The sequence below is a fragment of the Hemiscyllium ocellatum genome, chromosome 18 (assembly GCF_020745735.1).
Source record: "Hemiscyllium ocellatum isolate sHemOce1 chromosome 18, sHemOce1.pat.X.cur, whole genome shotgun sequence".
NCBI lineage: Eukaryota > Metazoa > Chordata > Chondrichthyes > Orectolobiformes > Hemiscylliidae > Hemiscyllium > Hemiscyllium ocellatum.
Window position 1 is genome coordinate 73,927,098 of NC_083418.1, and position 25,887 is coordinate 73,952,984.

The window sequence follows — 25,887 nt, forward strand, 5'->3', positions numbered from 1 at the left end:
GTCATGAATTTCAGAGGTGTTGGTGGGTAATGGTTAAACATCAGACAGTTGGTTGGAAGGTTAAGGAACATGGTGACGGTCAGGAACTCTGGTTGAAATAGTCGGATATTGTGGAGGCACAGGAGGCAAGAACAAGGAGGAGGAGTGAAAAATCTTCACAAGCAATTTAAAAAGTGGGATTAATTATGGTTGTATGTAAAACAAGTCACTGAAGATGGCAGAGAAGATTGAGAAGTGATTTATAATGCTTCCAGGACACTTGGCTTGATTAAAAAAGGGGGGGATAGATGCAGAGAAGGAAGAAGCTATACTAAACCATCAAAGACACTGATTGGGCTTCAGCTGAGGTACACTGACCTGTTTTTATTCTGGTTCTAATCAGCCCAAGGCATGAACTGCTACATGCAGAGCTTGGAGGGATGAGTGATTGAGTCATTGGAAGGTTTGACTTTGATGGCTTAACCCCACCTCTAAACATTCAGGACAAGATCTCTCAACGTATCTGCTGCCAACCTGCGTGAGCCGTATTCATTTTGATCCATCACATGCCAGGGATTCTAAAGTCAGTGAGAGGACATGTTTACCTTGAGAGTTGATTTAAGAACAAACTCAGTGCCCTCTGAAGAGGTTCCTGCCATGACTGGTTTCCAGGTGGAATCGTTGTTATGGGTGTCTCAGGGTCAGGCATATGAAGGACACCTCCTGGTTTTCAGTGATTTGTGCCTCAAGATTTGTTAAGTCATCTTGAGAGAGGATGCTCCCGTTGGGCTACTTTTCTTTTATCGCAGGTCTGGGGGTCTTGTGAAGCTGCTGCTGGCTGCATCTTTTCAGTGCTTTGTAGCAACGGTTATAAAATTGCCTAAGTCTCTGAAGCAAGGGATCACTGCTGTCCAGCAAAATTGACATTAGCTTAGTTGCTGAAGGTTGAGTGGACACATGAAATGATAAGTGAAATTTATTGCTTATTTCTGCTCTACTTGAGAGGAGGTACTGAGCAACAGAAAATGATCCACATCTTCCATTTTCTCACCGCTGATCCTAATTGACTCGTGAAGAGACGTTATGCTCGGGGATGCTTACTTCCAAAAGACTTCAGTCTTCCAGGCGTTTGGAATGGGTAGAGCAGGAATCTACTGGAATGTTATCCATGACAAATAAAACCTCAGTGGAGAGACAAGGGAACTTTGTGTTGTATAAGGCAAAGAGGTCACTAGTGTGCTTCAATCAAATTACATTGATAGTATTGTTTGAACATTCCACTGTTTAACGTTCTCCTGGTGAGGCTTCATTCTGCAACAGTCAAATTTGAGCTCAGCTAAAATTCTATTGTCTCAACCATAGCTCAGTGCAAGTCCTATTGATTGTATTCTTCACCGCCTCATACTGGCCTCAGGCACAGCTATATCTTAATATTTTCAAGCTTGTGTTGAAACATGCTCCCTCCTTTCCCATTTGAACTGTAGTGTGTACACTGAGAGTACTGACCTGTGAATGTACTGCAGACAAATTTGTTCCCTGAAAGTATTCAGCATTTATGCCGAGAGGTTTGGAGCTGCCTAATAATTGACTGCATTAAAATTACACACAGCAAAGAGCTGTGCAAACTGAGCCCAACTACGTATTCCAGACAAACTAGTGTCCTCTTAGGAGGGCAAGCAGACCCAATCAGCAATCTAATCCAATTCCAAACAATTTAGGACTTGAAATCCATCCGCTAATTTTCCTTCTATCCCAGGGTTTTCAATTTTACTCACAAGCCTAATATGTAGCACATTATCAAACATCATTTGAAAGAACATTTCCTCAAAATGGGTGAAAGGCAGGTTCAACGTTATAACAAAAATAACATAACTCAAATATTATGGATGGCAAGTAAATCGTAATGCATTTAAACAGAAATCTTTTGATAAGTGACGGGAAAAGCAAATGTCAGTCACATAAATTTATTCAGCAGTGTAATGAATAAAATTACATTGACCACAAAGGCTGTGGTATTATTTCTAATTACATTTATTTTCCATCATTTTAATGATTTGCAACAAAAGTATGATTTAGAAGCAAAGTTGTTTGTGGAATAAACCAAATAAATCACAGTTGACATTGTTATTATTGTTATTGATAGCTTTTGCATGTGAAGTTGGTCTGTAACAAGGGAAAAGCAGTAGATGAGCAGGATCACTCCTCTCAGGGTTATTCCCAATCTCAAACCTCAACTTCTGTGCTTGTTCACCATCTCACCTCACAGTACTAGGAGGGGTTTATTAATTGTGAGCAAGATCACCAAGATTATAGACATTGGCTGTGCTGACAATTAGCAATCCCAAATTGTCCTTGAACAGACTGCCCCCAAAAATTCCATAAAATGTGAGACACATCGTATATGGAGTTACATGCGCGTCAAAGCAGTCGAGGACCGAAGGATTTCCTTCCCTCAACATCATTGTGAAGCAGGTTGGGAACTATATATGATGGTTTCATGGTCACCACTACTGAGAATAGTTTTAATTTCCAGATTAATTGAATTTAGATTCTACTCATCGCTACGTTGAGATTCAGCTATGCCTCCAGAGCATTGGGCTGTGTACCTGTATTACAATCCACTGACATAACCACCATACCATTGTCTCAACATGGGTGTTATGCTGCAAATCCAACCATTCTACAGCTGCATGGGGAACAAATCACAAAGACTATGCAGAATAAGTCAATGCAAAAGTACCAACTGTCATGAAATGAGAGAAACCATATTTTTGAAGCTCATGATTTTATGAGGTCCTACAGCATAGAGACAGGCCTTATGGGCCCAAACTGGACCACACCAAACAAAACGTCCATTAATGGTAACCCCATTTCCTTGCACTTGGCCCATATTCTTCTAAACCTTTCCTATCCATGTATTTGTCCAAATGCCTTTTCCTTCAAGAGATCTGAAAATGTTGGCCTTGCCAACAATAATAACTACTGACCCCAATTATCCTTGAGAAGAACAGGGCAAAACAACTTGAATAGCTGCCATCTTGGTCTTGCAGGTAGAACTGGTGCTGTCAAAGAGGGAGTGCCAGGATTTTGACCCTGTGACTGCAGAAACTCCCCAGACTCACATTGTTTCAAGTTTCTTTTGTTGGGGGGTGGCGGGAGAGGGGTTTAGAATGATCTTTTGGGATGATACACCCACGTACCCATTGTCCTTTATATTTCTGGCAAATCTCTGATCAAATATGTTAATCCCTCAATTTGTTGATGTCAGAGGAGTCATTAACAGTGAAAATTAAATGAGAAACCAGAGGATTGGGAAGCCTTTAAAAATCAGCAGAGGATAACAAACAAAGGGAGAAGATGATGAAATACATGACAACAATCTAGCTATTTAAAAAAAATGTTTTCTGGATGGATAAATAAAGGTGAGAAAATCATAGAATCCATACAGTGTATAAAGAGGCCATTCAGCCCATCAAATCCACACTGTCCTTCCAAAGATCATCCCACCACTTATCTCCGTAACCTTGCATTTTCCCATGGCCAACCCATCTTTTTTGCGTGGAGTTTGCATATTCTCCCAGGATTCCTCCCACAGTCCACAGCGTCACCCAAGGCTGGAATTGAATCCGGTCCCTGGCACTGTAGGCAGCGATGTTAACCAAAAGCAGTGTCACCCGAGAGATAACAGGGGACATCAGAGTGCTGGAAAATGAGGCTGAAGTAATAGCAGCAGGGAATGAAGAACTAAATAGGTACTTTCTATCAGCCTTCATTGTGAAAGACATACTAGAACTTCAGGACAGAAGTGAATACAGTGGCCATCACTAAAGAGAAGGTACTAGGGAAGCTTAACATCTGAAAGTTGATAAGTCATCTGATCCAGATGGACTACACCCCAGGGCTCTAAAGGAGATAGCTGAGGAGATTGTGGAGGCATTGATGGTGACCTTTCAAGAATCACTGGAGTCAGGGAATGTGCCAGAGGACTGAAAAATGGCAGATGTAACGCCCCTGTTTAAGAAAGGAGGGACGCAGAAGACAGGAAACTATAGGCCAGCTAGCCTGACCTTGATCATTGATGCGATTGTAGAGTCCATTACTAAGGATTAGATTCCAGGTTATTTGGAAGTGTATGCTAAAATAGGGGTGAGTCAGCACAGCTTCATCAATGGGAGGTCATGCCTGAGAAATCTATTATAATGATTTGAGGCAGTAATAAGCAAGTTAGACAAGGGAGAGTCAGTCGATGTGTTTTTTTTAAACAAAAAATCCAGAAGGTTTTTGACAAGGCACTACACTGGAGAAATAAAACAAACAGCCACGGTGTTAGAGACAAAAGGTACTGGCATGGGTAGAGGATTGGCTGACTGGCAGAAAGCAGAGATGGATATGAAGGAATCGTTTTCAGGATGGGAGTGGGTGACTAGTGGGGTTCCACAGGGGTCAGTGTTGCAACAGTGCTGGATATTAAGTCTGGAAATGGAACTTCAACCCAAAATCATGTAACTCAAAGACAGCAGCGCTGTCAGATGAACTCTGCTTGAAATACAGTCCTCACCTTCTATTGAAGTACAAACCTCTGGAACTGGTCCCATCTCTTCCTATTTTGTGTGTAAAATCACTATATATTGTGCATATCAATGCTCTCCTGTACAATTACATGTTACACTGGGGACAGCAGAACTGAACAACAGTACTTTCAAACTATTACTTCAATTTATCACTGATGATACCACTGATTAAATTTGAATGTTTTTTCCCATGTTTTAATTAAAAATATGACCTCGTCACTCAGGAATTTTTCCTATATTGGTTGCATGATAAAAAGTTTCTCATCTGTCTAAATCTTTTCCATCACTGTAAATAACTTAAGTGAATATACAACCTATGAGACAGCTACCTTTTTTCTTGAAAATGACCTCAATATTCCAGAAAGATAGGTCCAAACAAACAGGAATCAGTAGTCCAAACCCGTAACGTCCTGGATTCTCTTTACGGCGTGACCTACCAGCTGTCACATTTGTCAGGGATAGTTTACAGATGATGGATGCTAACCCAAAGGCCTTACAAGCGCATTCACCAGTAGCCAGATGCACAGGACGTGAACAAACTGCTTACAGTCTCCTGCCATGGTTCTGCCTTGCTGCTTGGGTAACTCTGACTCCTGGTCTGTGCAGTGAGGAGAAGTAATTATCAAATTTTGAGGCTGTAATCATAACTCTTTGGTCAGAGTTACATTGCCCTCTCAACATTTACCATTGTGGCAACAAGCGATTCTCTCATTTCCCTAAATTCATCATGATTCTACAAGCCTTATGAGCGTGTGTGCACAAATATATACACACATACAACAGATGCAAAATATTATACTTTGTTACCTTTCGTCACAATTCACTTCTAACAAACAACCTTAAGTAACATTTCTTACCATTGACTAAAGATGAACAAAAAAGTATGATTTGAAGATGCCGGTGTTGGACTGGGGTGTACTAAGTTAAAAATCACACAACACCAGGTTATAGTCCAACAGGTTTAAACTGAAAGCCACCTGATGAAGGAGTGATAGTCCGAAAGCTAGTGCTTCCATTTAAACCTGTTGGACTATAACCTGGTGTTGTGTGATTTTTAACAAAAAGGTAAACACACACTGAATCAGTTGTAGCGTTCGGCACATATTACCTAATGTAAACCCAATCAAACAGAATGCAGATCACAATAGTTTGCAATGGCTACAACTCATTTTAATTAACCTAACCAGTAAATCAGATTGGAATCAGCCAGTTTACAAAAATGCTCAAAGTTTTAAATGCAACAGTGAGCAAGGATGGACTTTTTTCTGTTAATTAAAAAAGGCTAAATCTTTTAACTGTGCAGTTGTTTCGATCCTTACGTTGTTATCAGGAACTGGTACAAGTTAATTGTACTGTTAAAAGATTTTCCAAAATAATTGTGGGAATATTTAGCCTACTATATTGGATTGGATTAACATGAAGTAATAATGAAATTAAGTGAGGATGATGCATGCTGACATAAATTCAAGTGTGCAATGAAGTGAATGTATTGTACACATTTCATATCCAGCAGTCATAAATATAATTGACTATGGATTTGGCAATGCACTAGTGAAGGAGGACAAGCACTGCCATTAAATGCCATCACCAGATACGACAGTTCATCTTTAAAGAACCCACCCCTTAACTGAATTAAGCATTTAAAAAGTAAATACTTTTTGTTTACCTTTTCATCTCCTTTGATATTATAGCCCAGCTCTCAAGAGGACACCATTGGAATGTAATCCAAAGGCAATCCTTCAGTAAACCTTCAGCACTATAGGTCCTATCATTTGTGTCTGCGTTGAAGCAGTATTTGCAATTTGGCTAACACTCATCCAAAAGATGAGGTACCTTGCTTTCACGAATGAAACAATCTGAAAACACATTAAGTTTAATCCTGCAGTCCCCAATTCCAATGTGAAATTCCTGAAATTCCCACTATTTACTACAAAATGCTAAACTCAGTGGCATCTAAGGGATAATTCAGAAATTAAAAATGTTGCACGATTGTTACTCTAGAGGTTACAGCATTGACAGTTCTACAATGGAGAATGGGTTTCCACAGCCAAAGGGGAACAGGATTCTGTCACACTTTCACAAACTACATTTCCAGTGAGAGCTGTTTTCTTGCTGGGATCAAAAGACAACTGATAATACTTTAGTAAATGTAATTGCTTGGTTGCAAGAACTTAATGTATCTCCTATGACACTATTCTATGTCAGTTTGTCCGTCTTACATTTAAATTAATTCTCTCTCCATCACTTATTTTCCTGTCTTTTTCATTCATCTCTTCATGCACACACAGTCTTCAGTGGACAGTAGCAAGTTTTATTGAACATCACTGTGTATTAAAAAATGGTATAACAGGGTGCTATTTCTGGACCGCTCCAGACCAACGTTTTAGTTCCACATGATCTTAGGTCATAACATCATTCACATATGCTCAGGGCACAAAGTAAAAAGATATCACACTCTTTAATCTACACCTCCCAAGTTTTTCTCCTATATGCCCGTTAACATGTAAAAACCTGAATACTTCAATTTGAAGCAAAACCCTAAGCCCCCCACCCCCCCTCCACACCAGTTGTATTGCTGCACAAACAAACAGTCAAATGAACAAAGGCAACTCCATTATTATAAGTGAAGGACATGGCATCACTTCAGCTGGCCTGCAGTGGGAGGTTGCTGGTGTGTGGACGATGAGCTCTCAGGGACTGTGAGGAAGAAAAGCAGTGCCATTATTGACAATGGAATAAGTTTGCTGGACCAAAGTCTATAGGAAATTCGTATGGAATACTCTGACCTGCAGACATGTTTGCAAGGTAAACTTTATTCTGCAGATGATTGACATTACTTGCAGGAGCTTGTATTTCTGTAATAATCCTCGGTGAACATGAACAGGCCAGAGAATGAAGTCCATCAGGAACTGGAAGCACGCCAACAATTTACAATGAGCTTCAACAATTTACTTTGGACCACTTCTCCGGTAATTGTGGTTTTCCTGAGCTCTTCCCTCCACTTTCATTATCTGATTCATCCCTGCTTTGGGGATGGTGCTTGCTTCCTCTGTCATTTACAATAATGTAAAATACTTGTTCAAGTGTTGGCCACACCTCCTTTTCCATCCTCCAGTCTGATTTTCTAAAGAAACAACCTAATACTCTCAACTAACTACTCATTTTACTACTTTGTGATTTATGGAAACTTTTTGCTTTTTTTTTGGTTGCATTTCATTCTCTAATTCTTTTTCCTTATTAATCTTTTGGTGATTCATTGGGCAGAATATGGGGGAAACAATCAATATTTCCATCCACCATCTGACTTAGCATCAAACTTAGAAATATTAATTGTGCAATCTTTAATATTTATGGTTAGCCACAGACAGTAGGCACATCCTTTGGAATTTTTCTTGCCCACTGGAACATATGTATTCTGTACAATTCTGAAAATATCCCCTGAAAACATCTGCTATTCGATTGACCCAGCCTTTGATCTAACTTGCCAATTCTCTTTTGTCAGCTTGGTTTCTACGTTCTCATAATTTTTTAAAAAACGGTTAAATGCTCAGATCCACTCCTCTCTCTTTCAAGCTGAAAAGTAAAACTCATTAATTAATGGCTGCTGCAACATACAGGCACCTTTATGAGATCAGTAATTATTTCTACACCATTACACAATACCAGGTCTTGTACAGCCAGCTGTCTGATCAGCTCCAGAACATGCTGTTCAAAAGAATCTATCCCAAAAACATTATGTACACACTTGTTATCTGGACAATGTCTGCTGCAGACCTTTCCAGTCAATAAGTTGAGGTTTTTTTAAAAAATATATCTATTTCTTCATTTATGCTCCACTCTACAGTGTGGGAACTCTTCAAGTGTACCACTGTACAATCAACTCCTTACCTTTAATCACTTCTTCAACTTTGCACTTAGATCATGACACACTGATGACGACTGATTACAACTCCAAAGTTTTTACGGACTTGCAAGAAAAAAAGCTTTGAATTCCAAAATGTGTTGCATTTTAAAGGAAGATTGATAAACAAAAAAAAAGCATATTTAAATTCAGTGATTGTCAGGTAAGGTCCTGGGTAAAGCTAATGGAATGTCAAATGTATATTGTTTGGAAAACCTCAAGCAGGAACAGACTATACAAGGAGAGATAAAAAGGGGAGCTATTTCTCCCATTTTGGCAGAAAGCCACTTATTGTAGACATGGCTGTTTTTCCAATCAAAAGTTGTTACAAAGCCAGTTTCAGCTGTACTGTGGTGGACTAGTGGGATTCAATTCTTATCATCTATATCAGCCTGAGTTCATATGCTAATCGATTGTGAAGGACACAGTCAAAAGAAAAAAATCCCTTGTCAGCCTTGTGTTGCAGGTAACAAGCCTTTCTCACTCCAAGTGTTGCAAACCAATAACTCAGGACAGAAGAACGTCAAATTGGTTTACAAAGAAAAAACTTCAAATCCCAACATAAATTCCATCAGTAAGCTGCATCACCACAAGCGTGTTCCATGACCTGCACTTCATAAACAATTCAGAGACCAAGTCATTTTCTCATTGTTTCGGACTCAACTCATTTATAATCTGTGTGCATGTATTGTTCACATATTTACTAATTAGCAAACTTGCTCATTTGTTACTTCAAGAAAGCCTGGTTAAATTGGCTGTCTAAACACAAATTGACTTGGGTGTGGGAGAAAGGTAAATGGAAGGGACTCTTAACCTGGTTGCAAACAACCGGGGAATAAACGAACAAATGGGAAACCAGCTCCTCCCTCCTCACCCAGGATATTAACAATTTGGGGGTGTCCTATCTGAATTGCAAAATCTCATTCAGGGTATGTTGCAACAATTTCTTGGGTTTTCACATCTTGCATTGGTTTTCATAGTCTCACACCCTGCTCTCATCCATCGTTCTCCTGTACATCTCCACATCTTGTTCTTCACTTGCTTATCTCAATCTCTTTGACCTATTGTTTGCAATATTCGTAGCTGTGTGAATACAAAAAAAAAGGGGGAGATGGGCTACTGTCAGAATGGAGAGCAGAAGGAGACGGAACTAGAACAGTGTGTCAAGTCAACACTGCAAATCAGGGGCAAAAATTGGAATGTTAGCCAGAATTCTTTTTTAAATTTGGAAAGCTATAAATCAGGCCGATGACTTCAAGCATTTGCAATTGGTCACATATGCAGAAATTATTTAGTTACTTGTTGCCAAGCCAATCACACCCTGCACATATTCTGGTGCTGTGCCAACTTATTCCATCTCCCCTTCAGCTTGCAAAGCAGTGCAAACGCAACTCAATGAGCTCCAGTGACTTGTATCCGAGACTGCAGCAATTCTTTCCCTAATCCTGGATTGTCTTTAAAATAAAAGTCCTGTTTCATCTTCGCACACAATTAAAACAAAAAGTTGTTTGGTTACTGTGTACAAATATCATTCACGTTCCCATCGCTAACCCAATTGGGATCGGTTCCCAGTTTCAGACCTTGTGGTGGGTCTTCCTTGCCATGCATAACACCTCCTTGGAGTTTGGTAACTCCATCATGGCTCATTCTATTTGTTGTTTTTTAAAAGTGTTGTTCAGATTCATAAAACATGGAAACAGACCCTTTGGTCCAATTTGTCTGTGCAGACCACATTTCCCAAACCTAACTAGTCCCATTTGCCAGCATTTGACCCATCACCCTCTAAACCTTTCCTATGCATATACCCATCTAGATGCCTCGTAAATGTTGTGACTGTACAGGTCTCCAACACTCCCTCTTAAAAACAAAAACAAATCACAACATAGAATGTAAAGACAGAGGATTGAAAAGAAAGTGTCCAATTTTACATTCTCTCATTAAGTGCGACATTATGTGCCAGGCCACCAGGCCTGTAAACCAAGTCTCCTTCAACATGTCACCACCATTGGAACTAAAGTAGTCACTCTTTGGCACAATCTTGCCTCCACTAACACCTTTGTCACTACGAGTCTTCACTGGATGCTGCCAGTGCAGCATCCCGGGCCCAAACACACCTCTGCCACTCCCTCCTTGAACCTGCACTGGACGCATTGTCAGAGCTGAGTTTGGGTTCCTGGCAAAGCTGCCACAAGTCTGTGCTATTAGGCCTACTCACACTACTGACAAAAGGCAGGTACAATGAAATAAAATAAAATAATTAAAACACCATCTTATCCATACTCCTCATGACTTTGCAAATATCTATAAGTCCCCTTTCAGTCTCTGATGTTCCAGTGGAAAATGTCCCAGCCTCTCCTTATAACTCATCTCCAGTCACAGCAACATCCATTCCTACACTCTTCCCACTTTAAAAATATCCTTCCTATAAGCAGGTCAACCCAGAATTGTAGGCAGCATTGCAAACTCAGCCTTGCCAATGTCTTGTACAGTTACATGGTGTCCCAACACCTATACTCCCAATGCTCTGTCCAATTAAGGTAAAAATTACTCAAGTCAGCCTTAAACATCAAATCACCAAGAAAGCAGTGGTGAAGATCATGGTGACCCTTGCCAGTGGTGAAGATCATGGTGACCCTTGCCTGTGGATTATTGACAGTGTTTCTTTGGCTTTTTGATTATTCTTGTCTGGCAATAATTTTATTTGCAGTTATAAAACTTTCTAACCAATTGCAGGTTTAAAAACAATCAGCACTGTTCACTGCACAGTCATTTGCTAATTCATGTATAATATTTGATCTGATGAGCTGCAAATGCGATGTGACAGAATGTAAATCTGCCCCTTGAAGACCAACATATTTTCCAACAAACTATGGGCACCTTATTCGGTAGGAGGTTGGTTTGAACTCCCAATACAGATGAACAGTGGCATTTAATGATAATGGTTTAAAAATATCTCACTCATCAGATTTATTTGAAACAATAAAACAAGTTATTAAATGACATGGGCAGCATATTGCCTCACAGAGCCAGGGATCCAGGTTCACTTCCAGCCTTGGGTGACTGACTGTGTGGAGTTTGCGCATTCTCCCTGTGTTTCCTCCCACAATTCAAAGATGTGCAGGTTAGGTGAACTGGCCACGCAGAACTTTCCACTGTGTTCAGTGATGTATAAGTTAGGTGCATTAGTCAGGGAAATGTCCAGTAATAGGGTAGGGGAATGGGTCTTGGGGGGATACACGTCAGAGGGTCGGTATGGAATTGTTGGGCCTAATGGCCTGCTTCCACACTGTAGGGATTCTATGATTAAAGAAAACCAACTGGCTTACGTGCAGCTTGCATACCTGGAGCATGGTCACAACATTTTATACAGCACACGGAGCCCTTTGAAGAGATGAACTCTTTTAAAGACAAATGTTGATATACACCACAGTACAGGTTGTTCTGCTATCATGCACATTTCATCAATGCAAATTGGCTATACATTGACTGTCCGAACAATGTAAACAATTAGCCAATGTGAACATTCTACTGAACAGAAACACAGTGTCTTCCTATTAGTGATTATCAATAGTGCAAGGTTGCATACGAAGACAACTGTTGCGTTAAAGCAGAACGACCTGCAATGCAAAATACAGGCTTGGTAGATAGCAGCATTAAACAAATACAAACTGTTAGCAGGTGGTGGAGTGGAATGAAAATTTGGTGAATGCATGGTCAGAAGGCATCACTCAGTCCAGGAAGGATGGTATCCCAAGGGACCTGCTGCTGAAGAATTGGGATGAAGTTTGGAGACACAGCATCTGGCGCAGAAAAGGGAGACATTTTCTCAGTGATACCTGGAAAAGCAGCTCAGAATATCATAGATTAGAATTACAGAATCCCAACAGTGTGGAAGCCGGCCATTTGGCCTATCAAGTCTACAGCAACCCGCTGAAGAGCGGCTCACCCAGAGCCATCCTTCTACCTTAACCCTGCATTTCCCATAGCTAACCCACCTAGCCTGCACATCCCTGGACACTGTGTGCAATTTAGCACAGTCAGTCTACTCTAACCTGCACATCTTTGGACTATGGCAGGAAACCTAGGCACCCTGAGGAAACCCACGCAGACACGAGGAGAATGTGTAAACTCACAGACAGTTGCCCAAGGCTGGAATCAAACCTGGGTCCCTGGCACTGTGAGGCACTAGTGTTCACCACTGAGTCATCATGCAGCCCCAAAGCTGAAGTTGAGAGCAAAGATTGGCTTCCCCAGAGGTTCTTTGTTCAGATTCCATGTGTGTCTCATGCATTGACTAAAAAGAGGCTCCAGTAGGAGTCCAACCAAAGTTTCATCCACCAGCTTTTGGACAGTCCTGGAAATGCAGCCACTCTGTTTCAATTAATTCATCCCTCCCCCAATGACTCCACTAATAAGGCATGTTTAAAATCACTGACATTTTATTGATTTAACCAATGAATATTTTTTGCCGTATGATGTACCTCTATTAGTAATCCTCTGGAAGTCCACCAAAATCATCATTAGCCGTCAGGTTTGCCTAGGTCATTACAAGATTCTTTCAAGGCATCTGACTGAAAGAGCTTCAGCTCGACATTCTGAGAAAGATAATGGTCCTTTGGCACGCCAAGTGATGGCACGTCATATTCGTAAATTTAAGTAGGAAGGGTGTTCTATGTAGAACTTTCTGTAACAGCCTTTTCTTATTAAATAAGATATTCAGGGGTAGCCATGGATCAGGTGACTTTTGAGATTCTGCTTGGACTCAGAGGTATCAGAAGTTTCTGGACATTTCTTAATTAAACTGTCACTTGTAGAAAGTGTTTCCCCTTGAGTGGGGAAATACCAAGACAAAAGACTATTTGCTTGTTGATACATTAAAAAATATTTGATAAACCCTTAAAATTAATGTCTCCAAGTTTAAAGCTCAAAAGTACGAACTACAGAGAAAAGAGTCAGATTGAGTGGGTGTGAATGCCCATTATCCAGCATGCGTTGTGTATCAATGGCTCCAAAATTAGATCATACAGAACAAGTACAGTGCCTTCCTATAGTGATCGTCAATAGCACAGGGTGGCATACCAAGACAACTGTCAAGTTAAAGCAATGCAAAATACAGATAGTTTGCATTTGTTTAATGCTGCTGTCAACACGAGGTGGAGTGGAATGAAAATTTGGTGAACGGATGGTCAGGAGGCATCGGGAGAATGCCGACTCAGTCCAGGAGGGATGGTATTCCAAGGGACCTGCCAGTGAAGAATTGGGATAAAGATTGGGGTCACAGCGTCTGGCGTAAAACAGGGAGAGATTTTCTCAGCGACACCGGGAACAGCAGGTATTGAATCAGTCACTTGATTAAAACAGCCTTCAGACAACCAGTTTTAATTACTCAAAAGATCAGGAAACAACTGGTCAACATACGTGAAACAACTGCAGAACCTGAGCAGAGAAGGGCAGCAATACCTACACTTTAAAAACAGCAACATATTAAAGTCCCAAGCCTGTACCTTTTCAAATCCATCAGTTCAAAAAGCTGACTACCTGGTTAAAGAAAGGCTACAATGGACTATATTCATGACCTCCTGAAAATCTCTCAATTCAGGGAACTGTTACAGTCATCATATTATATGGCACCAGCTTTTAAATCTATCTGGATTACCCTCTAGGGAGTCAAAACGCAAGGATTGCAACAAATGTTTTTCCCGAGACAAGCCGAAAATGTGGTCTATGAAACATCTGTTTGCTCGTGGCTTGGAAATGTACACTCTCTTCCAACTGTGTGTTTCCCAAGTGTGTAGGCATGCTTTGAATAAGAGACAAAGATCAAAAGAACAAAGAAAATTCCAGCACAGGGATAGGTGCTTCAGCCCTGCAAGCCTGCGCTGATCCAGATCCTCTATCTAAACCGGTCACCTATTTTCTAAGGATCTGCATCCCTTTGCTCCCTTCCAGTCATGTATCTGTCTAAATACAGTTTAAATGACACTATTCTGCCTGCTGAAAATGTGTTGCTGGTTAAAGCACAGCAGGTTAGGCAGCATCCAAGGAATAGGAAATTCGACGTTTCGGGCATAAGCCCTTCATCAGGAATGAGGAGAGTGCCAGGTAGGTTAAGATAAAAGGTAGGGAGGAGGGACTTGGGGGAGGGGCGATGGAGATGTGATAGGTGGAAGGAAGTCAAGGTGAGGGTGATAGGCCAGAGTGGGGTGGGGGCGGAGAGGTCAGGAAGAAGATTGCAGGTTAGGAGGGCGGTGCTGAGTCGAGGGAACCGACTGAGACAAGGTGGGGGGGGAGGGGAAATGAGGAAACTGGAGAAATCTGAGTTCATCCCTTGTGGTTGGAGGGTTCCCAGGCGGAAGATGAGGCGCTCCTCCTCCAGCCGTCATGTTGTTATGTTCTGCCGGTGGAGGAGTCCAAGGACCTGCATGTCCTCGGTGGAGTGGGAGGGAGAGTTAAAGTGTTGAGCCACGGGGTGGTTGGGTTGGTTGGTCCGGGCGTCCCTGAGGTGTTCTCTGAAGCGTTCCGCAAGTAAGCGGCCCGTCTCCCCAATATAGAGGAGGCCACATCGGGTGCAGCGGATGCAATAGATGATGTGTGTGGAGGTACAGGTGAACTTGTGGCGGATATGGAAGGATCTGCCTTACTATTCTGCCTGCCTCTACCACCTCTGCTGGCAACTCATGTCAGGCACCCACCACCCTCTGCATAAAGAACCTTCCATGCATACCTCCCTTAAACTTTCCTCCTCTGCCCTTGAACTCATGACCCCCAGTAATGGAGTCCCCACCTTTGGGAGGAGTGAGTGAATAAACAATCCTATTTAAAGCTTATTTCAGGTTCATTAATTCAAGACACACTCTGGCATTAAAAAAACATCTGCATCTCACTTTTGAAAAAAAAAACCGATTTGAAAATTTATGATTAAGAACTAGGGTTTCAGTTCACTTTCATTCCTATTTGTAGCATCATGCGCCACCAGAGTTAAAATTACCCTGGTTAAGTGTGTCGGTGTCAGAGAGCTCAGTTGGCTTGATGACTTGTTTTCAATACAGAGTAACGCCAACAGCACAGACTGTATTCCTGAACTGGCTGAGCTTACCGTGAAGGACTCTCCTTCTCGATCTCTCTCACCTGAGGCATGGTGACAGGTTAAACCTCAACCAGTCGCCTGTCTATAACAGGTGAGCAGTCCTATGGTCCATTACGGCTATGGTGACTTTTATAGTTATCGTACACCTCATGTTACATCTGTGGAATGAAGAATGGCCTGGAAATCAAACTATTCTATGAGCCTACACAAGTGCAAAAGATTTAATTCAAGTGACCAAAACTATTTAATGAAGCATAGTCGCAGAATTTTTCACAAGCTCAAACACAACTATTTTATTACAGGCAAATATCTTCTTCAAACAAATGACAAATAGATCATCAACTAAGCTGCCTTGCAAGTTAGCCTGTATTCCCACTTAATCCCAAGCATACACACATTCCTACAGAATTGTGCCAAACTAACTTCTGTCAGTTTAAAGCATTTTGTCAAATTTAAAAGATAGTTTAATTTAAGGACAGTTTACTTTGAAAGGGTTGTTCAAAGACATTCAGTAATTAACAATGTTGCATTCTATGACTGGGTGGAGGTGAAGTCGGATCACAGAATTATCCTCAAAACGTGTTGCATAAGGCTGACTATATTTTGATTTAAAATTAGTCACTGTGCTTGTAACAATCATTGCCAAATAAAGTTTGATTATCTTCCTTGCTGCTTAGGTGAAGAATGGATTACATTAGCAATGAGAAACGTGACTGGAGTTGAAAGCCGGCATTCGGTCTTCCAGAGCTCATGATAGAAAACTATCGAGTTCCATTTCCCCACTTTGTACCTGGCAGCTGCAAACACTTAAAATCCTGTCCAATGCCTGCTCAACTTGATACACAATAACTAAGTGACTAGGGGCTCTTGTGGTGGCAAGGTAGTGCCCTTACCTCTAAGCTTAGAGGTCTGTTTTCAGGTCTCACCAACTCCAGAGGTAATAGCCCTGCTGGACTGGTTGATTTAAAGATAGCAATAATAAAAGATTTTAATGACTGGATGAAAAGTGTATTAAAAACTGACAAAAATAATGTTTAGCACTCATTTTTGCATCCACCAGCTCAGTTCTGTTCTTTTGTAATATCTGGACTAAGACAGGTTGCAGTTTAAACCCAAGGTTTCTGCAGCTCAAGAAACAAACAAACAGAGAAATTAACACTGTGCAAAGCTCAATTACTTCGTCCTTCATGCTACAAATAGTGAATCTTGCATACTCCTTGCCTTCACTGGTGTGAGAGATGTTTGCGAAGGTCCCGTTGTTTCTGCAAAAACCACAAGGCTGAGTCATGGGGTGAGGGGACTGGAAAGAGGTGTATGTTAGGCTAGATATGCTTGCACAAACAGTTACAAGCAACTGTATCTTACTTCTGCAGAAATCACAAGGCAGAATCAGGAGACTATATACACCAAGAAATAAATTAACCAAAAAAGGGAGGTGGTCAACTGGTAGAACACAGATGTATTAACATGACAGTTGCAACAGATGCGTTAAGCCAATTAGATTAGCAACTGCACAAAGCAATACAACTATCAGATATGACATAAAACGGGGAGTACCGAGAGACTTAACCGAACTGTATAAATTGTAAATAATTTCCTGATCGGTGTGCTTACTTTATGGTCACCCAGCTTGCAAGACCATATGAATAAAGACTGCATCAGAATTTGACTCTGACTGAAATTATTGAACAGAGCTTAATTTCTCACAACTGGTACACTAGAAGGTGGGGCACATAAACTAAAGGATGTCACCAGCTAGGGTATTCATGCCTACCTGCCCATTCCCCTATATTTTGAGGTGGGATGGAGGAGCACAAAGAAGGTGGCCTGCCTGCCCTCAATTCTATTGATTGCTCTAAGTAGATTGTTCAAGTAAAAAGTGAGGTCTGCAGATGCTGGAGATCAGAGCTGAAAATGTGTTGCTGGTTAAAGCACAGCAGGTTAGGCAGCATCCAAGGAACAGGAAATTCGACGTTTCGGGCCAAAGTCCTTCATCAGGAATGAGGAGAGTGTGCCAGGCAGGCTAAGCTAAAAGGTAGGGAGGAGGGGCGATGGAGATGTGATAGGTGGAAGGAGGTCAAGGTGAGGGTGATAGGCCGGAGTGGGGTGGGGGCGGAGAGGTCAAGAAGAGGATTGCAGGTTAGGAGGGCGGTGCTGAGTTGAGGGAACCGACTGAGACAAGGAGGGGGGAGGGTAAATGAGGAAACTGGAGAAATCGGAGTTCATTCCTTGTGGTTGGAGGGTTCCCAGGCGGAAGATGAGGCACTCTTCCTCCAACCGTCGTGTTGTTACGTTCTGCCGATGGAGGAGTCCAAGGACCTGCATGTCCTCGGTGGAGTGGGAGGGAGAGTTAAAGTGTTGAGCCACGGGGTGGTTGGGTTGGTTGGTCCGGGCGTCCCAGAGGTGTTCCCTGAAGCGTTCCGCAAGTAGGCGGCCCGTCTCCCCAATATAGAGGAGGCCACATCGGGTGCAGCGGATGCAATAGATGATGTGTGTGGAGGTGCAGGTGAATTTGTGGTGGATATGGAAGGATCCCTTGGCCTTGGAGAGAAGTAAGGGAGGAGGTGTGGGCGCAAGTTTTACATTTCCTGCGGTTGCAGGGGAAGGTGCCGGGAGTGGAGGTTGGGTTGGTGGGGGGGTGTGGACCTGACGAGGGAGTCACGAAGGGAGTGGTCTTTGCGGAACGCTGATAGGGGAGGGGAGGGGATGGAAATATATCCCTGGTGGTGGGGTCCGTTTGGAGGTGGCGGAAATGACGGCGGATGATACGCTGTATACGGAGGTTGGTGGGGTGGTAGGTGAGAACCAGTAAGGTTCTGTCTTGGTGGCAGTTGGAGGAGCGGGACTCAAGGGCGGAGGAGCGGGAAGTGGAGGAGATGCGGTGGAGGGCATCGTCGATTACGTCTGGGGGAATCTGCGGTCCTTGAAGAAGGAGGCCATCTGGGCTGTACGGTATTGGGACTGATCCTCCTGGGAGCAGATGCGGTGGAGACGAAGGAATTGGGAATATGGGATGGCGTTTTTGCAGGGGGCAGGGTGGGAGGAGGTGTAGTCCAGGTAGCTGTGGGAGTCAGTCGGTTTATAGTAGATGTCTGTGTTGAGTCGGTCGCCCGAGATAGAAATGGAAAGGTCTAGGAAGGGGAGGGAGGAGTCTGAGACAGTCGAGGTGAATTTGAGGTCGGGATGGAAGGTGTTGGTAAAGTTGATGAACTGTTCAACCTCCTCGTGGGAGCACGAGGCAGCGCCGATACAGTCATCGATGTAGCGGAGGAAAAGGTGGAGATTGTTAACAGTCATTAAACAGCCCCTGCTAACATCTTCTGCTGGGCGGAGGCAAGGTCGTGATGAACAGCTTGGTATTTTCCACTGCATGGGATGTTGTAGGGCATAACTGGAGAGTGAAAGATGACAGGGTTGTACCTGCTCTGGGTATATTTCCTTTCCACTTGTACAGGTCTCTCTAACTCAAACCCCCACTGTCACGGTGGTCTCCCAGCCATGTCAACTCAATTTCCTACAAGTTCGGAAATTGATCTTCAAAGACACAGAATCATTCAGCACAGAAACAGACCCTTCGGTCCCACCAGTCCCTGTAAAACATAATCCCAAACTAATCTAATCTCATCTGCCAGCTCCAGACCCATATGCCTCCAAATCCACAGACATTTGGGTCAGTATGTTAAAAATTGTACCTACACCCATCACTTCCTCAGGAAGTTCATTCTACATGCAAATCATCCTCTGTGTAAAGCATTTGCACCTTTTTAAAAAACAACTCTCCTCTGACCTTAAAAATGTGCCCCCAAGTCTTGAAATCCCCCATTCTAGGGAAAAGACAACTACCATTAACTCTGTCTATACCCCTCATTATTTCATTGACTTCTCTCAGGTAAATTGGCCAGCAGCTCTCTCCAATGGCATATCCTGTGACAGGACAAAAAGTCTCCACTCTGATCCAATTAAAGCTGCTCCCAGTGTATCACCACTTTGGAATAGCAAGAAACACAAACAGTTTTCTTCCAGCATTGGAACAAGTTGTTCAATCTGTTCCCCTGTAAAATCACCCAGAATGTCAATCACTACATTAGCTTTAAGCCATCAATTCATCCCAAGATATCAATATGACTGAAGCCTCATGTATTTGTAGATAAGAGCCACATATTTACATTGAAGGAGTGTTGATACTGTAACAAAATGTAATTAGTTACAATTGGAGGTCCCACATTGATATGAACAGCCAGGCTTTCTGATAAATCAAGGACACTGCGACATTTGTGCCTCCCAGCAACCATCTCCCTTACAAAACTGAATGTGGAATTGCATTTGTAACAGAGGTTGTCAACAAGATTACACCTGAACCATCCCAACCAAAGGTCAATGTGTGTGCATCAAATGAGGAAATAAGTTGGTACAATATTTTTTTAAAAAAGCATATCCTCATGTAAATATTTAAGAATTCTGCGATGAAAATTTCTTCCAGGGGGAGGGGGGGGGGGCAAGAGGTGCTTGTGAGATTCGGTGTTAGCAATGAATGATTCTTATTACGCAGCAACAACAGAGGGGGAAGAAAAAAAATCAATACTGTTAGGTTACTTTACATAGAAGAGAATTAATCAAACTGTAATTGTTAGGTTGCAAGTTTGCTGATCGTAACAGTGACAAAGCACCTCAGTTGATTGCTAGAGTTCATCTAACTTTTGTTGGAGTTGTGTATTTTAAGAGTCATGAGAAAATTTTTAATCACAATTATTGTAGCCACTTAAATTGTTTTGGACTGTAAGAAACCAGTGTCCTATGTATACACTCACACACAATTGTTTATTGGCCTAACTGTCATTAAGATCTTCTAAAGTCAAGATCTGGATGTTAACTGCTAAAGACAGGAAAGTAGTAAGTGGGTGAATTTAAAATATACTTAATAGCAAGTTTATTTTTGTGAAAATGGATTTTGCAACAACAATATATAATTATCAGCAAAATACTGGTACCAACGATTCAGTTTATTTGCTGCAATAGGCAAAAATTTCAGCTCCTTTGTCTTCTTAGGAAAAATAAAACAAAAACCCTTTTTTAAATGAGTGAAATACAATGCTGTGGGTGGCACAGCAGATTTGACTTTGATCCTCACCACTACTTAATTTGGTGCAAAATTTCACCACGGGGTCCACTTCCTTGAAATACTAGTGGGTTTATGGGGAAGGGCCACATAGCTCTAGTAATTAGACACGATGAGACATTTGTTGATTATATTTCACTTGTTCCACAAATATAATGGCAAGGAATGAGATTTGAAGGACATGAAATCTACTTCTGCCAGTGGTAGTCAATAGATGCCACTTTTTATTATGTTATTGTGATCACATTATCATCATTGTTGGTAACTAGACATTAACACTTTTAAGGTTATTAATTTGTCAATCAATCAATTAAACTTAAAATATGTACAACATTGAACAGGCTTCTGATAATTTTTATAAAGTATTGGGTTCAATTCTTAGATTTTTTTGCCCATTTCTTGAACTGCTTTCCTTATGGGTGCAATGCATATTACTGAACATTAAGCACAATAATTATCCAAGAAATTTTGCTGCTGGTTCGAAGAATCCATGATGGGAGCCATCAGTGTAATTGTTGATTGGTCTTTATGATAGTAAAAAATGAGGTCTGCAGATGCTGGAGATCACAGCTGCAAATGTGTTGCTGGTCAAAGCACAGCAGGTCAGGCAGCATCTCAGGAATAGAGAATTCAACGTTTCGAGCATAAGCCCTTCAGAAGGGCTTATGCTCGAAACGTCGAATTCTCTATTCCTGAGATGCGGCCTGACCTGCTGTGCTTTGACCAGCAACACATTTGCAGCTGGTCTTTATGATAGCCTGCTGATTCAGATAGCTGAAATTCTAACCCCCTCTGGTTTAATGAAAGCCAATGAAATGAAGTTGGAGATTTTGGTCTAACAATTACAATGGAAAGTAATAATGACTGACAAAACTATGGATTGCTTCCCTTTGTTTGAATGGTCTATGGAGTTGATATTACACAATGTTTAAAGTCCTTTAGTCCAATTCATGAACTCTATCCATACTCTGGAAAGAAGTGAAAAGATTTATTTTCACTTAATTCTAAGGTGTGAAATATTAAAGTCAAATTGGAGTCTAGTTATATAATAAAGCATGATCTGACTAAAAGGCAAATTAGACTCAAGGGTCAAAATTGCCTACTCCAATCCTATGTTCTTAACACATCTGAAATTTACAAAAGGTTACGCATATGAAGCCTCAAAATGTGTTGCTCATGAACAAATTCTACTCAATAAATCAAACAGGCATTTATGGAAATCTAAGGCACTGTCACCAAGTTACATTCAATATTTCAGTACAGCAACATTCAAAAGAGGTTTCCATTCGCATAATGAATTAACCTTTAATCTTAAATGAAGAAATAGAAATAAGGAACATTTTTCCACTGGATTAAATATTCACATCTTGAACCATTGTGACACTGAAGGGAAAAAAACCAACATGATAGATAATGTGAACCTGTCTCATCGGCATAAATGTATGTTGATGATCAGATAATATGCTTCTTGGTTAACATCAAATTTTACGTCTGCCTCTATATTTCATCCAATTAACCTTTCTAATTATTGTGCCTGATTAAGGCCACATCTAATTAGACTCAGTATATGCAAAACGAAGTGCCTCCAGTGTACAGTGACAGTATCCAATCTCTAAGCCAGGAGGCTTGGGTTCAAGTCATAACTGCTCCAGAGGTGTGTGTATTTTATGAAGTCTCTGTGCGGGTTGCTTAGAAAACATCCATGGAAAGCAATCACCACTTGGTTAGAGACAGCAATGTGGAAAACATCAGAGATCCCAAGAAATGTGTAAAATCATGAAAACCACACAGTGAAGAAGAACATACATACTAGAGCACATTGGTATTTCAACTCCTGGAATTAAAACCACATTTGTGATGGGGCGGGGGAAGGGACAATTTTTAACTGTAACTTGGTTTCTTCCTGAAAGAAATGGTCTGTTACCACAGGGTCGATCAGTGATTACTGTTTTCAATCAACGATCCAAACCCCGGAAGTTCAGTTTGGTCAAGAGGACAATAGCGATAGGTTAAACCTTTCGATTCTGGGCTATGGTTGACACCTGTAATATCAAACAGCGGAATCACATTTTAAGAAGTAGCTACCTCCCTACTTCTCGAATGTATCATTTTTAAAAATTCGGTGGAAAACTAAACAAATGCAAGAGCAGGCATATAGGAAGAGAAAGAACCGTGCAGCTCCTCAATGAAGGCTTGTCAGGCATATCGTGCAACTCGATTTTCCTATTATTCTGACAAAATACTCATCGTCCTGGGATCATTCTTGCTTCTCAGAGCTTACAGCTCACCTTCCAATACTACATCCAGAAACTCTTTGTTTCTGGAACCACAATTCGAAGTTAAGATGAGACCTCCCGAGTACAAAATAACAAAAGCGACACCTTCAGTCTCATTCATAATGCATTCAGTACCTCATGGGCGCCTAGTCTGAACGAAAGCAATTATTTGGGACAGGGAAGCGGCCGTAGCCTCGCGGCGATGGGATTGATGATCGATAATGCATTTGTATTGATTTGTTTAGATCTTCTGCGTGGAGACAATGTAACTTTAATAAATCTCCGTGTTACGGCGAGGGAGGGAGGGGGTACCACTAGAAGACTGCCCGTCCTCATGTCTACAACATACAGACTGCAGCTCCACACACTCTCCAACCGAGCTAACTGAACCAATTCATCAAAAAAAACGCTACGTCCAATGATGATAAAAATCAGCTAATTGACTGAGCGGAGCCACACGTCAGTACCCACTTATTTACCGATAATTGCTAATTAATTTCAACAGTGAGAATGCATTAAACGGAACTATGGTAGAATCGTGACAGTTTGACAACAGCATTAAAAACGGAAACGTTTCAAGTTGAGGAACTTAAAGCCACTTGCATCTGCCAATTTATTTGACCGAAGCGCTTGTGAACAATATTATAATTCGTATTGCTGCCAATATCGTCAGAGTACACACATTTATCCCAAGTACATAGTCAAGAATAAAAAAAGGAAGCACTGCAGGGATCTGAAAGAACAGTTAAGGCAAGTTTGTGATTAATATGAAAGCACTTAAGCATTAATATGTTGAAGTCCCACCAGCTAAAGCCAACTACTACAAATCACTGATGCAACTTTAATATTGTTGCATGAATTAGACCAACATCTCGCTCGGAGCTCTGCCCTGAGAGTCGGCATGACTGAGTGCAATGAGGAATTCAAAGTAGTCAGTCATTAATGACTTGCAGTAATAAAGGCAAAAAAAATGATATTTCACCCACCTCGTACCGAGAGCAATAGCAAGGAAGAGGAGCAAAAAGTAACAGGCAGAGGGAAGCTTCATTGCTGCCCTTGCATCTGCACACACAGGCTTCTGAATAACTCCCGGCTTGCTGCTTTAACCAGCCGGAATCTGCAGAGACAGACAGACAGACTGACAGAGTGGAGTGCGATTTGTTCAGTGTTTTGATATATGATGTCATAAGCAATCGGGCCGTACTGCGAGCACAATGCAGCGTCTCTCTTGATGTCCGGAGGGTTTTGTTATTACAGCAGTTTAAATCGCGGGTGTACGTGGGGAATGGGTGCTGTTCAGCGTCATGCACACCATCAGCACGGCTTTCCAACAAACTGTGAGGAACATTCTGTCTAATGAGCATCTAGAAATTATTGTTATTTAATCAAAGCATGTCTGAACTAATGAAGCCCACGTTGCCTTGGCATTTACCAGGCAAACTCGAAATAAACTGTGTCCTCCAATTAACAGTTAATTTCCCCCTTTAGTCACAAATAAACGCAGCAAGTCATGATCACGACCAGACCGGCATGTTTCTCCCATTGAACTTTGAGTGCAAAGCCACTATTTTATGGTAAATAAAATCACCAACACATTCCTGCTGTGTGTCGTTTAAATATAAATCTTCACATAAGGATATACTTTTGAAATCACTTGTGGGTATGTGAGCAATGCACCAAGAATATTAATATGTAGACTTAATTGTATGTAATAATTTTAAAGATCTGTCACTGGACAAATTATGGTTTATAATCTTAATTTTATACTTAATGAATTTGGAAATATGTGCTGCAGAAAGTTAACAGTGATAGCCAAGGGACAGAAAATAATAATTAATAACTATAAGAAATGAATACACCATTTCACTATCATTTTAAACTTTGCTAATGGTACTTGTATCCAGAATGGTGGATACTCAGTTTCTGAAATTATAGAGTCATGCAGCATAGAAACAGATCCTTCTGTCCAACTCGTCCATGCCGACCAGATATCCTTAAATAATCTAGTCCCATTTGCCAGCACTTGGCCCATATCGCTGTAAACTCTTCCTATTTGTATACCCAGCTAGATGGCTTTTAAATGTTGTAACTGTACCAGCCTCCACCACTTCCTCTGGCAGATCATTCTATACATGCGTCACCTCTGTGCGAATAAGTCACCTCTTTTTGAAATCTTTCCCCTCTTGTCTTAAACCTCTACTTTTGGACTCCACTACCCTGGAAAAAATGACCTTAGCCGTTCACCCTATCCATGCCCCTCATGATTTTATAAACCTCTATAAAGTCACTCCCTCAGTCTCAAACATTTCAAGGAAAATCGCCCCAGCCTATTCAGCCTCTCCCCATAGCTCAAACCCTCCAACCCCAGCAACATCTTTGTAAATCTTTTCTACACCCTTTTGAGTTTAACATGTCTTTCTGTAGCAGCTGGAGCAAAAATGAACACAGTATTCCAAAAGTGACCTTACCAATGTCCTGTACCGCTGCAACATGATATTCCAACTCCTATACTCAACCTGCTAACTAATAAAGTTTAGATCAGAGTAGTGCTGGAAAAGCACAGCAGGTCAGGCAGCATCCGAGGAGCAAGAAAATTGACGTTTCGGGCAAAAACCATTCATCTGGAATAGCACTAACTAAAAAAGGGAAGTGTACTAAATGCCTTCTTCACTATCCTGTCTACCTGCAACTCCACCTTCAAGAAACAAGAGATATACAACATTCATAGGCAATCTTTATGGAGCAGTTTGACCAAAGTTGGAACATAATTTGTCCATGCTTAATAATGCGTCAGATAGCCTGCTGAATTATTCAACCGAATTGCATTAAGATACTGTGACATTGGATGTATGCATGTTTAAGTGTGACATTGACAAATAATTTCTATAAAAAAGTACAACACCCCTATCTTTTGTTAGCTGTGAATCATATTGCCTGATTTATTGGCTTGTGCTTTA

At 41.3% G+C, this 25,887-nt stretch overlaps 1 protein-coding gene across 3 annotated transcripts in view; it reads right to left on the minus strand.

The window, feature by feature from the left end:
- Window positions 1-24,045, minus strand: part of luzp2 (leucine zipper protein 2) — a 383,970-nt gene extending 359,925 nt beyond the window's left edge. For all 3 annotated transcript variants that reach the window (XM_060838606.1, XM_060838604.1, XM_060838605.1), the window contains exon 1: window positions 23,917-24,045. In XM_060838606.1, coding sequence (XP_060694589.1) covers window positions 23,917-23,978 — 62 coding nt within the window. In that variant the 5' untranslated portion in view covers window positions 23,979-24,045. The remainder of the gene's footprint in view (window positions 1-23,916) is intronic.
- Window positions 24,046-25,887: the final 1,842 nt, after the last annotated feature.